General features: G+C 36.1%; 2 protein-coding genes and 1 long non-coding RNA gene across 4 annotated transcripts; 2 read left to right on the forward strand and 1 right to left on the reverse strand.

Moving 5' to 3' along the window:
- The first annotated feature begins 4,629 nt into the window (after positions 1–4,629).
- Positions 4,630–6,777, forward strand: LOC119998452. The gene is made up of 2 exons (XM_038845788.1): positions 4,630–4,882; positions 5,310–6,777. The coding sequence occupies exon 2, from the start codon at positions 5,312–5,314 to the stop codon at positions 6,389–6,391; it is 1,080 nt and encodes a 359-aa protein (XP_038701716.1). The 5' UTR covers positions 4,630–4,882; positions 5,310–5,311; the 3' UTR covers positions 6,392–6,777.
- Positions 6,778–7,704: 927 nt separating this feature from the next.
- Positions 7,705–10,274, forward strand: LOC119998465. Of its 2 annotated transcripts, none has more exons than XR_005468259.1 (2): positions 7,705–8,785; positions 9,221–10,274. It is a non-coding gene; the product is annotated as an uncharacterized LOC119998465 (long non-coding RNA). The 2 variants fall into 2 exon arrangements; XR_005468263.1 differs by having other exon boundaries at positions 9,717–10,274.
- A 192-nt stretch (positions 10,275–10,466) lies between these two features.
- On the reverse strand, positions 10,467–12,150 carry LOC119998459 (peroxidase 73-like). The gene is made up of 4 exons (XM_038845799.1): positions 11,877–12,150; positions 11,579–11,776; positions 11,308–11,473; positions 10,467–11,101 (listed from the first exon to the last, which is right to left on the reverse strand). The coding sequence occupies exons 1-4, from the start codon at positions 12,108–12,110 to the stop codon at positions 10,695–10,697; spliced, it is 1,005 nt and encodes a 334-aa protein (XP_038701727.1). The 5' UTR covers positions 12,111–12,150; the 3' UTR covers positions 10,467–10,694.
- Between the last annotated feature and the right edge of the window lie 3,386 nt (positions 12,151–15,536).

Below are 15,536 nucleotides of genomic sequence, written 5' to 3' on the forward strand. Positions count from 1 at the left end.
TGTGGAGAATGGGATGTAGCTTGGTTGGTCAGGTTATCTACCCAGGACCTTGAGGTTCAAGGTTTCATTCTCACCAGGGGGTATGGGATTTGGGTAGTTTTCTATCCACTGTGGTGGCCATCATGTCCCTCGAACATGGTTTCGCATGTGTGTGACCTGTAGACCTTTAAAAAGAAAACTCTTTCTATTGTGGATGCTCTAATATATGGAGTGCCAATACCGCCCCTTGTGGCATGGTAGTAGTTGGGCCCACAAATGGGTTTCTGTTCGTTTCTACGTCTGTTTCTAAGCCAAGAAGAGGCAAAATAGTACGGCCCAAGTCAGCTTCGATTTAGGTTGTCTTTCTCTTTGGCCCCCTTCTCTCCACGTACTTGAGAGGCATCCTCTCCAGTCTCCTCCTCTCTTGGGAAGGGCTGGGTCTCGCCGCATTTAGGGTGGACCCCGACGGAACTTTCTCCACCCACTTGTTGCTGGCCAGTTGCCACCAATTTTTGTAGTGATTGTTAATTATTGAGTCTTCTTGAGGATTTTCATCAAACACCTTTAAACCATTTCCAGCATCAGGGTTTTTCTAGAATTTTCGGAGCATATAAACCAATGTGTTAGTGCTAGTGTGACCAACACAAAGACCAAAAAAAAAAAAGGGTGTGACGCGGATTTCACCTCCGCTCGCTTTCAATACACCGTAGAAATGATAATGAGTGCTTTTAGCGCACTAGATAAGAATAAAAAAAAAATTATTGTAAATTTAAAAATATATGTATTATAAGTTTAAAAAATTAAACTAAAGAGTGTTCGTCGCACATGACGTACTCTGATATGCTATAATCAATTCTTAATAAATGTTGATAGAGCACCCACTAACAATACCCATTATTCAAATTATGTGATATGAAAAACAATACAAAAGTAGACCATTTATGTGCATGCACTTACTCAAACACCAATTATGTCATTTTCAGCTCTGAGATGGGAGTGAGAGGAGCGAGAACGTTCGTGGGTCACCGTCAATAGCTTTTTCAAAAATATTGGGATATATAATAATGATTTATTATTCAATTTTTAATGCAAGTGGTGGCGCATGTGGATTGGGGTGACCATGCTATGGACCATGTACATGTAGAACTGAACTGCTGATCGATGTAATTACGTACGCCAGTAGACTGGTCTCTAATTGCTATCCACATACCTAATCTACAGAGCTTTCGCGGATTTCCCCTATGAGATTTTCTTGTACCCACAGAAAGGAAGAATGATGGCGATGTATAAGCACTACTTTCACAGGGGAAGATCGATCACCGATTTCTGCTGAGATTCTTGTCGGGCTTGGAATCGCACGCACACGTAGGAGAGTGGTTCTTCCGTTTTCGCGAATAAGGAGGAGCTTCTAATGGGTTCTCATGCACAACCTTAATTTGTTACGAGAGGAAGAGGGGTCTGTTATTGGATCCGGGTAGGTCTTGGTTGAATTGGGTTGAAATTATATGCTCAGATCTTAGTCATTATAGTGATCGAACGGTTGAGACGTAGAGCCTGTAAACTAAAGGAAACACGGGCGTGCGCATTGGAGCCCGTTGTGTGTATACATATTTATAGATCAATCAATCAATACTTGTACATTTACTTTTATGAAGCTATGAGTCCGTTTGGTAGACAACATATAAGGTAGCATATATTGTAATATAATATATGATGATAAAAAATAATAATAAATATGGTGTACGAAATGTTAGTAGTGTTTGGTTGTATTTTTGTTGTTAGTATATATTCCATTAAAATAATCGTGAAAATTACGTACATAGTTATTGTGCTTATAAAAATATTGATTAAACAATTCATTCACAAAAAATATTTGACTTGTATATATATATATATATATATAATCTCTATATGACTGAATCACAAAGCTCTGACAGCTAAAATGTATATAGATGGGTGAAGATACCATTGACGAATTGTTTAGAGCACTTGCAATGGTGTTATTTTGTCTGGACCAACAAATATGTATGGGGTTTTGTGTTTTGCTGATGTGGCTGTATTGGGTTTTGTGTTTTGCTGATGTGGTTATATTGGGAGATGTGTTTTATATTGAAAGATTGTGTTTTGGTGTAGTTTTATTGGGGACAACATGAAGGGCATGGGAATTTGTTGGCCACCATGTTGGGTGGGAAGGAAAATGTATAGGAATATGTGTTTTGTTGGTGTGGTTATATTGGGAGATGTGTTTTGTTGATGTGATTGTATTGAGAGACGTGTTTGTCTTGACTTTTTATGTAATAGAAGTGGGACCCAATATAAATTTTTGTTGGGCTAACAAATTTGCACTACTGAAGTTGCTCTTAGGGGAGTATCATCAATACTTCAATAGACAATAGAAGATTATTTGATTAAACAGATCCACCCGACATGAAGTAGTGTGTAGGGGAGATGGGCACACAAGGACGCTGCCTGCAATTGCTGACTTCGGAATCCGAAGACCAAAAATGCATGTAATGACGACAGAGAATGTTTTCTTCCCACGTGAACATGTCTGCCTTTCCCCTCCCACGCACAGAGGACGAGAATATGTCGTTTAGTACTGCGTCTACCGGTAGTGTTATCAGAATTGACCCCTCACTAGGGGTGTCCAATATGGATTATGATTGATTTTTTTCCTCAATTTTTGACATAAATTTAATTGACGAATCTATCTAGTTTATTGTTGATTTTTCAAATTTTCTATTAGTTTTCACTAACATATATTTAATAATAATTGATCGATTAGTCGGTTCGATTTGACACAATTTTTTTTGAAAAACCCTACCCATAACAATAATTTTTGAAGATTCAACCAATTAACATGAAAATTCAAGAGTTCAACCTTATATTTTTTAATTATTAATTTATTTGTAAATAATTATAATAGTATAATAAATTAAATCTTCACTTAATTATATATGATTGGGATGCAAAATTTAAACGATCCAAAATTTCTTCCAAAAGTTTTAAACTGTGTTTGGGATACCATTGACGAATTGGGTTTGGGGGCATTCAGTTCCTTTAGAATTTAGAAATAATTTTAATAGGAGACATAATTGAATTTTTCATTTTTGGGATGCACCCACCTAGTGTACACTTATACCAATCTCTAGTGGGTCAATAGGCCTTAAGGTCCACTAGTTGCATGGGCCATAACCCAAACAAAACAAAAGAAAAGTTGAGCTTTAACAGGCCTTGGTTTGATATGTATATATTCTGTTTATCAAAAAAAGATATGCGTGGTGTGGTAATCCCACATCGGTTGGGTGTGTGTGTTTCATTCACTATATAAGCTTCTACTTCCACAAATCTTTTTGCCTGGATGTAATACTCTGGGTGATTTGTGTGAAGTCTAGTTTATATATGGTTTGATATGTATATATTCTGTTTATCAAAAAAAAAAACAGGCCTTGGTTATAAATATTTCTTAACCATTGTTGACGATTTTAATCGAATTATTTGGGGTCCTGTGTTTTTCCCTCAGTTTTTCAAGAAGATAAAAGAAAATAAATTTTTTAGATTAAGTTCAAAATAGGTCAGTGTATTTGCAATTTAGATCACTAGTGGAAAACTTTTTCAGATTAAATTATCAAATGTTTCGAATTTCAACAATTGGGTCAATTTCGATCAATTTCATGTCAGAAATGAATGACTTGTCATAAAAGAAAAAAATACAAAAATCAAAATAAAATGAGTGGGCAACTACTTCAACATGTACATCCGAGCCACTAGTTAAAATAAAGACAAGAGTTCAATATTCTCTTTTGTTCAAAAAGAAAAAAAAAACTACTCTACGTGTGAATAGGGAACATGGTCGACGATGGATATTTGAAGATCATATTGATAAGAATTATTTACACCTCAAAGTTAGTTAAGGACACCTTAAAATTATAAAAAAAATCTCTATCTAATGACACCCCACTGACCCTACCACTTCACTCTCCATCTTCCCTTACAACCAAGCAAGGTCTCCTTCTCTTCTTTTCCTTCTCTTTCTCCATGTCTCTTTCTCTCCTTCTGTGTCTACGATTCCGCCACAACCAAATCAAAAACAACCAATCAATCCTTAGATCAAGAATCAGAGAATCAGAGAACTGAGTGAGAGAAGCATAGAGGGAAAGAGAGAGAGAAGCAAAAGACCCACCCAGATCCGGATGTTCACCTCCTCCTCCGCACAACGGATCTTCTTCACGAAGGCTCAATCTCATTCATGTAATCCATCGAAAGCTGGAATGTGCAATTCGAAGGCTCAATAACGACCACAACCATTGTTTCCTTCAAGAATTGCTCCTCATCTTGCTACTGAGTTTAGTATTATTTTTTTTATTTTCTTTAATCGTTGATGAGATCCAACGACTGAGATTATGAGGTGCAGACTACAAAATTGGAAAAAACTGAAATTGTGGTGTACTCATAAATGTTATGTTTTCGACTAGGGTTTATTTAGGATGGGGTGTATTTAGTTAAGTAGAGGTGGAAATAGTCCTCATTATCACATGTTCTCTCGATTGATGACTAGCACCACGTGGATTGATTTAGGCCGTTAGATACAAGTGCGGGGCTTAATAACAGGTGAAGAATTGTCGCCTCGGGGCAGGAAAACCCGTGTGAATAGACATCCAAGTTCTTGGGGGTCCTATGATTGAAAGAACTAACACACCTCATCAGCAAATAACACAAAAGTAAAACGCACGTGAACCTTTGACCTCCCCCAAAGTGACTTGATCGAAGCCAATGCCCGCGAAGAACCCTAATCTCTCTACTCTCTGTCGCGAGCAAGGAAAGTTGATGCAAGAAGCGATCCATAAATCGTTGTGAAGTCAGCGATTTCTGTCCAGGCCATTCTCATTGTTTCCATATCCAGGTTTTTTCTTTATCCTTCTTGCTTTTAGGGTATTACTTGTCGAGGGTTTGAATTTCTTTACTGGGTTCTTGTTCTTTTGCTCGAATTCTCGATTGGATCTCGTTTTGGAAGTCGAAGTGTTAGTGAAGTTATTTATTAGTAATTTCGATGCTTCTTTATCCCTTTTTTCTGAAAATTAAGTTCGGCTATGTGAATTTGTAATGGTTGAGATTTTGATTTCAGTTCGTAATATATGGAGTTCTGAAATGATAATCGAAAGAAGTTTGATAAATTTCCTTGCCTGAAACTAATGAGCTTTAGGGCTTTGATTTAATGTGGTGCTTCTTTTGCACCTTTAAGTATGCTTTGAATTTTGAGAACCACTATTCTTGTTGTTTGCATTTTAATGAGTTTGTGTAATTGCCTAAAATTTTGGTTTTCGTGATAGCGATGAAAATGGGAAGTAGAATGCCGACTAGCCATCAATTTTCCCGGATAGACACTCTAGAGATGAAATCTCGGATGGAAAGGAAGCTTGGACGTTCAAGAGCAACGAGCTACTTTAGTCTTCTAGCAAAATATTTAGCTTCTAAGATTAGCAAATCTGAGTTTGATCAACTTTGCATTGGCACAGTCGGGAGGGAAAGTGTTCCTCTTCATAATCATCTGATCAGATCAATTATGAGAAATGTGTACCTTTCAAAGACTCCCCCATCAAAGGCTGGTAAACTGGAAGGTTCTTTGAATATTAAAGTGCCAAATGGGTATCAAAGAAGTAGTCTCCAGTCACTGTGCAGGGATTTTCCCCAATCCCCTCGTAAGGGGAGGACTCCAAACCTTCGTGATCGCAAATTCAGGGACCGTCTGAGCCCTCTTGGGCCTCATGGGAAAACCCATAATATTTCAGTTGAAGAGTCAGTACCTAAGTATCAAGGACAACAGAGTGCTACTGAGTTACTTTCTTTGGGTAGCAGGCCCCCGGGTTCTGTGGAAGATGGAGAAGAGGTTGATCAGGCTGCTGCAAGCCCGAGTGCTCATAGTAGGAGCCCTGTTAGACCTCCTCTTGGCATACCCTTGAACAATAAAGGGATGCGAAAAGTTATGTGTAATGGACTTACATCTGCGTTTTGTACTCAGACTTGTCATAGCTGCGGTGAGCTACCTGATACCAGTTCATTGAGAAAGAGACTGGAGGAGAAGTTGATGAAGGAGGGATTAAAGATCTCGGAAGATTGTGCCAATCTGTTGAACAACAGCATTGATGTTTTCCTGAAAAGAATGATAAAGCCCTGTTTGGAACTCACTGCTTCAAGATCTGGACAAAAGTATATAGACCAAAGGTCCGGTCCTGTAATGCACGGTTTAAATGGGATGTGGCCTGTTAGAAATGTAGAAAAATCTAGTGGATCTGCTCCTGTTTCCATGTTGGACTTGAAGGTTGCAATGGAGTTTAATCATTTAATACTTGGGGAAGAGTGGCCGATGCAACTTGAAAAATTTTGCTGGCGTGCATCATCAGAACGAAATTAATGATATGCAGATAATTTCAGTCGGACCAGAAGTTTCACCGAACACTCATTATGGCTTATTACTGTTATACGACTCTAACATTAATCTTAGCGCATTGCTATATATGAACTGCTGAAGTAAATAAGTAGAACTCATCATGGAAGTTTTGGATCGAGGTGATTAGGTTGTAAATATCCCTTTACACCCCTGAATGTGTCGGGGGTGATACAATGACGGCAAAAGAAAATTGTAGCAATACTTGTAAGAAACTAACTGTTATGAATAGGTCAGCAGCTCTTCAACTCATATCTTTACTTTCCTCATTGTATTGGCTTTCTTAATAAATCTTGTCCTTTAAGCTATGCCAAACTGTTCTTTACTCTATTGTTTAAATTGTTATTTCGATACTCCCTTCTCCACCGACCCCTCTTGATTGCCCACACGTGTTTCATTCATTGCTTTGCTATTGCATACAATTAAATTTTCACAAAAGTTCTGGCACCATATGAAAGATAATAATTTTTTTTAATCATTTCTAGTAGAATTCAAAATAAAAAACAAAATCTTTTTAACTAAAGGCATAAAAAGGAAGTTTCATTTTGATCTACTTCTTTACATGGGCTTTAATTTCTGCAAAGCTTGATACTGAATTATCAGTATATCATGTGAATGTGACCCCTTCATTAAGATGGAATTTGATACTTACTTGATTTTATCTTCATTTCTTTTAATATATTTAAACACTCCTTGGATGAATCAGAATATCATATGACTACTTACCACATTCACGTGCACTGGGTCGGAGGTATCTTAAACATTTTGCTAGCAGATTTTTATATGCGTAACATCCTCTCCATATATTACATTCCGCATGTCCCCGACCTCACCCATTGCGGGAGCCTTGTGCATGTGAGTTGTTTACCTTAACTATGAATAGTTTGTTAGAGTTATATGGTGTTTATGTTATATTAGGCTTGAGGGCATTGTTTGTTTTTTTTTTTTTTTTTTTGATAATTACTATGCATAGTTTTTGTTAGTGGTGTTGAAGGGTTCACTTGAGTGTCTCACTTTGGGTGCTGTAACCTTTGCCATTTATACTGTTATTTCACTTGCTAGTTATGACGATTATGGAGATCTTGTTTTTGTTTCTTTAGTATAGGCATTTTAATTGAGTGTGAAATGTGGCAGCATGACGAATCACTTTGGTGTGAGCAAGACTGACTTGACCTCTTTTGTGGTTCTAGTTAAGCAGCGTCATGATGAGATCAGAGCATAACAAGGTGGTAGACTTCACTTTCTTAGTAAAGTGGACTAGCTATGCTTCATAAATTACTTTTGGATGGAAATCCAAAAGGGTGGAGTATTTGAAAATTAGTCCTAATTAACTTATTAGCAACATGACAAAAATGTAGACTTTACTTGTTATAAATCTGTATTGTTTTTTGAACTGTTACTGAAGTTTGATATGTTGAAGCGGGTAAATTAATAGTTCTAAGAGACATATGCTGGGACCTTTGTTAGGATATCTGCCCATCTGAAGTTTGAGTTTGAGTATATGAAGGGGATAATTTGCTATAATAGAAACTAGGAATTCATACATGTATTACTTGATTTTGAACTGTTGCAGGTGGGTGATTGAAGGTTGGACCCAAGTTACTCAGGTAAGTCAATGGATTGGAAATTGGTGTAATGAGCTCTTTAGAACATCTATCAGCTGAACTTCACGTATATTCCAAGGTTAATTCTTGTTTGAATACTTCTTAAGCTGTTTTCATGGTAATCCATGGAAATTTATTTTCCTCGTTTTGGATGTGTTGAGAAGTGCTCTATTTTTAATGAAGTTCTATGGATTTCCTTTGCGTACTTACATCATATAACCATGTGATTGCTCGTCTTGGGCTGCAGAAAAGTTATGAATATTTGCTTTCACAGACAACATGTTTTGTTGCACCTAGTCCAGGGTTTTGGTATTTTGTCTGGCGCCATCTTATTATTGATATTCTGATTTTCCCCGCTTTACTGAAGATCAAGTGGTTCTGTGCACTTTCTTAGCACTATATCTATCTGAAGGTTTATTTTTCTTCTTCTTCACCATAGACATCCAGCAGTTTGATTATCAAATTAATTTACTTGCTCTTTATTATTCAAATGATTTGCCTCTATACTTTGTTTTTAAGTGGTTCTGTTCACGTTCATACCCCCCGCCTCTTTTCTTTCACCCTGATCTTCTCACTTTGAGAGATCAAAGAACGAAACTAGTCTTTTCCCAGAGACGATTAGAGTCAGCATTACTGTCTTACTGATCTTAAGCAGAGTGAGATTTTCTAAAAAAAAGTCTATGGAGCCGGAGTAGAAAGATTCAAGGTGCGAAGGAAACTAAGAAAAGATAGCATCAAATCTGAAGAACTTTCTCAGGTATGACTTTCAAGATCTCAGTTTATTACATGTCATGAAAAGATTGAATTGATGATATACATGCTATGTTTGAAAAAAGTGCAGAATTTTTGGAACTTTGTGATTTTTTCTGCAACTTTAAAGTTCTTTCATTTTCATTTTAGATACATTGCCGTATAATTTATGTCAGTGGGCAACAGTTTATGATGGATGGAAACTTGTGGATAATTGGTCTCAAGTGGGGAAGTAATTGTACCAGTGAAGGCTTATTTGCGTGCTATATATGTGACATGAGCCTATTACAACATTTATTATGGATTAGCTCATACTTTCCTAGGACTGAATCATTATTTGTTTGTCTATTTCTTCAATTTGCTAGATGCTTCCAAGTCCCCACCTTGTATGATTAATCTCTGATTATTGATTATTGTTTCTTCTTTCAAACTTTCTAAGCAGGCATCATATGTGATCGAGGACAATGGACATCAATACATGGAGATAAGAATATCTAGAGAATGTGTGGATATAAGTAAATTATTGAGAAAAATGTCTTCTTCCTGTTTTTTTTTTTTTTTTTAAATCTGAGAACAACGCCATACAAGTTTTCCTTTAAGCATTCGATATGGGTATGCTAGTAAGTTGAGCCAAAGCCCAGCGGTGGCCAAAATAATATCACTCCCAGTGGGAATCGAACTCAAGACCTCCCGAGTCTTCTTCTTCACGGTCCTTATATATAATTGTATTGTTAGTTGTTAGCATCACTGTAAATAATTGCATGATGATAAGAAGCCATCATTGACCCCATTGTTTTGTCATGATGTCAATTTGGAGCAGGTAAATATGGATATATGATGTGAGAGAAAACCATACAATGGTCGAGCTTTTGACAAATCATGCAAGCATCATATTCACTAGGAATGACATTTGATATGTTTGCGTGAATTACATGCAGGAAGCGACGTGGTGATTACTCGGACTTTCTTCTTTCAAACAACAGCTGCGCTGCTGATGCGATGTACGTGGAATATCAACTCCTTTGGTGCATATTTGTTTGGCAGTCGCACTAAGTAGTGGACCCTTCATCTTGTTATTACTTATACGTCTTGTTTTTATAGGTTCTATTCAACAATAGTTTTGCTTTCAAGGATATAAGATAAGAAGAAGTCAAAAGTGGGAGATTATTTATTACAAGGAAAAAAATAAAGTTCAGAATACGTGTGCTGTCAAATTGATCCACTATTATTTATGTCTTCAACATGTACAGCGTAACTACCCTCATTTGTTTTAAGGATCTGTTCGGGAATGTATTGTGTTTTGATCTCCTGCGATGAGGTGAAGTTAGTTTCGAAATTGTTGTGAGGTGAGGTGACAGAAAGTGTTTGGTGCTTCATTTGGTTTGGTGGGATAAAATTAGAATTTTCCATTGATATCAATTAATTTCTGAAGTATTTATTTTTGTAAAAATATAAATGGAATAATAAAGTTTATTGGGGACAAAATTGAAAAAAAACCCTTGTGTTTTGACGTCAAAAATTCGGTTAATCGTATTACGTCGTGAGTGGAAGCAACTCCTTACAATTTTAGCTTTGAACTCATCGCGATGCGGTGATATCTATCGCACTGCTCAATCTAACACCTTTTTATCTTAGGAGAGTGCGCTCAAGCCAAAAACAGTGCATTTGGTAGCCAAAAGGATTAAAGAGAAGTAAAAACTCACAAGTGAAACATTATTTATTAGTAGAGATTAAATAACTAGTTCAATGAATATGTGCTGTCACATTAATCGACAATTATTTTTGTCTTCAACATGTACAACACAACAACCCTTATTTTGTTTGACAAACCCACTTGCAATAATCAATTTCCTTGATCACAAAATCTGAAAGTTGAGATTTGGCTTCATCTTTGACATATTCTGGAATTATTTAGCTTAATTAAACACTCCACAATCGCGACGGATGTTCCCGTTCGTCCCGGTTTTCACCCCGACCCGACCCAATTTGGTCATGGCAGTAACGAAGGCCTGTTGAAAGGCTGGCGAGTTTTTGGCCCATGCATCAACAGTGGGCTTGGACCTTGTGTCCGTGAAGAGTACTTGATCCGACGTGAAGAGACCCTTGCCTTGTTGAAGATTGGTGAAGTATTTGTTGTCAAATGTGTTAGGTGTGTTCGGGTCCATGTTGATGGCTATGCTTGGATCCACATTCTTTGGGCACATTCCCTGAAGCTGCGTCGCATATGTCGGGTTCAGCGTAGGATCCACTGGATTTTGAGCGCTGAAACTGTATATCCGGTTCGAGAACTTGCCACAATGAGAGAATCCGACGGTGTGCGCCGCTGCAAAACCAGCAAACCATGATCATCAGAATGGTAGAAATGCATGGATATACTGTCACTTGTCACATCGGTCTTGCATAACTCAACCGAGTGGTTTTTAAGTTAGCCCATACTCTCACATTAACGATGACACGTTTTCTTATTTTGGCGACAAAGCAACAATATTATTAATATGTTTGCGCTGAGAATTTCAACACGTGACTTACCTGAGAGAGCGATCATGTCCTGTTGCGTGAGGCCATTAGCACCAAACAAGGCGTTCAACTGATTCAAATTGAAATTCGGCTGAGGCAGCTTCCCTTCCACACTTGAAGCTGTTGAGCTAAGCCCATCCAATCTTCCCAATTCAACAGCATATGAAGGACCACCGGACTGTGTTAACATCACATTCTCCTTATTTAGTCAGCCATTCAACAAACTAAAATAAAATCACAAATCCAGGCAATGAAAATCAAGGAAGAAAATGATTGGACTCACCAGTGCAATCACGTCTCGGGTCGCCATGGCAAGAATATCAGCACAAGAGACCTTATTCTTGCAGCTGGTTGCTTCAACTGCTGCTTTGGCTTTGATGACCGTGTCGAATCCGTCTCCGGCCAACGACAGATTGTCCGGGTGGTCCTTCTCGGCCTGGTTGTTTGAAGTGGATGCAATTATAACCGAAGCATCACAGCCCTGTTGTGTCAAGAAAATAATGCAACTACTATTTTCAGACCAATTACTCTGTACATCTATTTAACAAGATATATATATAAATTGGGCGATTAATGAATACCTGGACAAAGCAATCATGGAAGAAGAGACGAAGAGTTGCAGGAACAGTAACAAACGTTTGTTGAAATTTCGTTCTGACAACACCTCTAACAACGTTTTCAACATTAACATTTGGACAAATTGTAGCGTAGAAGTTTTGTTTGAGTTGTGCAGATATGGTATCTGGGAAGGCAAACAAACTCAGACAAATTGAAAACCCTAATATAAGATTGAACCTGCACATTTTGGGGATCATCAAGAACTTGGAAGACTAATTGAATTAGTTTACAGGGCAAATAGAAAGAAACAGAGAGGGTAGAGTTATATAGGATGGTGGAGGTCATGATCGAGCCAGTTGGATTGACTTTTCTTTGTTTTTTTTTTGAAGTGGCAAGGAGGTGTGCGTTTGTGTAATTAAAAAAGGGGATTTGTCTGGAAAAGACATTGATGTTGGCGGCTTCTGACAAATGACAAGAGCACGCCTTCCTCTCTATTCAGTACTGATAGGGATCTGTATCCCAGTTGGGTCCTGTTATTGAGACCCTTTTTTTACTATCTACACCCCTATTGATTAGACATTCCTTGATATTTTAGTCTAGATTATAAAAGTCAAGCAAATCTTACAATACTTTGTCTTTTGATTGACTGTTGCTTCTCTGTATTTGTCTGCTGTAGTACGTTGCCCATTTTCACCTCGACAGTTGACAGCTTAATTAGGTGATTTTCTTTTTTAAAATTGTTGAAGGTTCAAATTTGCTTGTGCTGTTGTATGTTGGTGTTATATATTAGAATAAATTATTTAATACATAAAAATTCTAAAAAAATAGGAAATTGAGCGAGAGTGTAGAGCGTAACATAATTACGTAATATGATTACAATATGATTTGATTATTTTTAGTATAAACCTAAATAGCTAGTATAAAAAAATATAAACTCAACCAAATATACTATTGAAATTCCTATATTCTTGATCGAACCACCACGTAAACATATATTATTCCTCTCATTTTCTCTTTACTGTTTGGATTGTTGTTTATATTGTTCTTCATGCCCGGTATATATATAATCTCATATGAAATAAAATGTAATGATAAAAAATTTAATATAATTTTTAAATTTGATATTATATTTATAAACCCCTCTATTATTTTTCTAAATGTTCATTTCAAAAGCTTATTTGTAATTGGGACAAGTTGGCCCACATTCATTACAATGAGGGAGTTTTATTTGAATAGAGAACTATTTTAAATCCAGCGTGAAGTGAACTGAGTTGACAGCCCGAGTTTAGAGCTAACCAACATGTCTGATAGATATGTTGGGTTGAAGAATTCTCAATTACCAAAAAATGTTATTAATTAATATATATATTAAGCATGCACACAACTAATAATTAATTAAAGAGAATATTCAGTCCACAAAATCATCTTTTTGTTTATAAACCACTACATAATAAATGTGAAATGACATGTTGTTTACAGCCAACAATCCTTAATATATATAAATATATATTTATAATTCCAGAATTAACAATTATGTTGAACTACCATTTAAATGTATAAAAAAAATAATATTAATGCATAGGTAAGCCAGTTAGCAACACATCACAATCATTCATTGGTTTTTTTTGTCTTCGTCCCAAATAATCTCATCAAGCTCTTTTTACCATGTACGTGAAAAACACGCACCAATCACAAGCCATTTAAGTGCAACAAATTGGGGTTGAGATTAGACACCCATCATTTCAATAAAGTTGATAATCTGACAGGGGTGTGGGAAGTAAAAAAGGGGGGTTTGAAAAGTGACGCCGATCCCAGTTATCTCACTTGTCTGTCGAGTATACCCACAAGATTTCATATATATAATTTCATGTATATAATGTGAGACATGTGGAGCCCATAAATTTACTTGAATTCCGTACATTAAATTTGACAATTGAAATACCAACTGTTAAGATTTTTATCATTTTCGATCAGAACTGCTCCCTTTCTTCGTTGTCCGTGTGTGTGAGAGAGACGGAGAGAGGAGAGATTTATGTGGAAAATTTGAAGTCTTTGAGTCTAACTACGCGGCTCAAGTAAAATGAAGCGCACCTAGAGAAGGTGAGGACTAAATGGTGTCCGAAACACAACCACCTCATTGCACACTACTATGCATCTTAAGGAATAAGGATGTTCCTGTGGGGCTCACTGCCCTAAAATAATCTGTACTTTTTTTTTTTAATTACTCCTCTACTTTACAATTGTAGACTAGTAGATTTGGATCTGATCGAGAATAATATCATATAAATTTTTTTACATTTTTAAATAAGAAATAACACCAAAAGATTGTTCTTTGAACATTCAATATGGTTCTAAACTCAGATTGTCAAACACAACGCACTGACCTTTGTCTCAACTTATTATGTTATCAGGTAGGAAACTTTTGTACAGGCAGCTTGACGACCTAAGTTTAAGCTCATATTAGATGTCTAAAAAAAAATTATATGATATCCTATTCAATTATTAAAAAAAGGGTACCACTTGATAGCACATCAAACTCCTTTATTAAAAAAATAATTGTAAACAATATTTGTCCATGAAATATTAGTCAATGCCCTCACAGCCTTGCCCATGGTTGTTCTAATGTCAATATCACACAAATAAAATAATTAAATAACTTGTGAGGGAGAGTACCTTAACCTTACTAATAAAACAAGATGATTGACAAGACTGAACATAACAGCACATCAATTGGTGTGGTCTTTGAGTTATTAAAGAAAGTGTTAAGAGTAATTGGAAGATTTCAATATGTTAATTAGAATTTAAACCATATCTTAATATTCTTGTTCAATTATATCTGCAGGTCAACTTTTAAGCACCAAACAAGCTAAAGCATTATCACACATTATAATGTTATATATTACAATTAATCCGAGCACGTACTGTTTGCTTCATTCATGTTTTGTAGTTGAATTATTTAATTTTCCGTCCTACAACTTTTCGCGAGATAACCGTGATGGTGGCTCGAAAAATCCACACGAATTATCAACTTAAAACAAATTTGAAAATTTAGGTTATTAAGTTGAAATGTATGAAGATTCGAGAACGAGTTGTATCTTTTCAGTGACCTAAAAAATGTTAGCTAGATAGCTATGTGTTACATCAGGATTTTGATGTATTACTTGATTGATTTGGTGTGGAAACTCATTGTGATCTTAATGATAGACAGGTGGGTTGAATTGACATATACATTAATGATTCTCAATTTTTTCAAAGATTTAATTGTTTTTAGTTTGTTGCATGTTCCTATCAATAATGCTATTTAAGTAAGTAATAATTCAATAATTATCACTCACCCACGTTGTTAAGTACTGATTATATTATATGGACCACTTTATTATCACAATTCTAGTCTTAATTAATATGGCAATGGTAATTGGGTTTGGGGGATGCAATTCCAATTGGCTGGAATTGCTGTAATTTAACTCATGTTAAATTATGGTGGAAAATGTGTTATTGAATATTTTAGATGTATATAGTAGATTTTGAGTCAATCGTCGACTTTTATTGAAAAAAAAAATTAGATGAATTCAAATGGAATATTTCACTTGCGTGTGTGTAAAGACAAAATCGAAAGTTATATATAAATCTTCAATAACGTTTATTTCATATGGTTTTATACAAGGAAAACCTTATTACTAATG

Source organism: Tripterygium wilfordii, chromosome 1 (genome assembly GCF_013401445.1).
Source record: "Tripterygium wilfordii isolate XIE 37 chromosome 1, ASM1340144v1, whole genome shotgun sequence".
Lineage (NCBI taxonomy): Eukaryota > Viridiplantae > Streptophyta > Magnoliopsida > Celastrales > Celastraceae > Tripterygium > Tripterygium wilfordii.

Excerpts from the sequence above, each read along its gene's own strand:
- LOC119998452 (XM_038845788.1), top strand. The coding sequence starts at position 5,312 with ATGAAAATGGGAAGTAGAATGCCGACTAGCCATCAATTTTCCCGGATA.
- LOC119998459 (XM_038845799.1), bottom strand. The coding sequence starts at position 12,110 with ATGATCCCCAAAATGTGCAGGTTCAATCTTATATTAGGGTTTTCAATT. Across the intron at positions 11,777-11,876 it reads TCCATGATTGCTTTGTCCAG|GGCTGTGATGCTTCGGTTAT; the intron begins GTATTCATTAAT and ends TTGACACAACAG. Across the intron at positions 11,102-11,307 it reads GGACATGATCGCTCTCTCAG|CGGCGCACACCGTCGGATTC; the intron begins GTAAGTCACGTG and ends CTGGTTTTGCAG.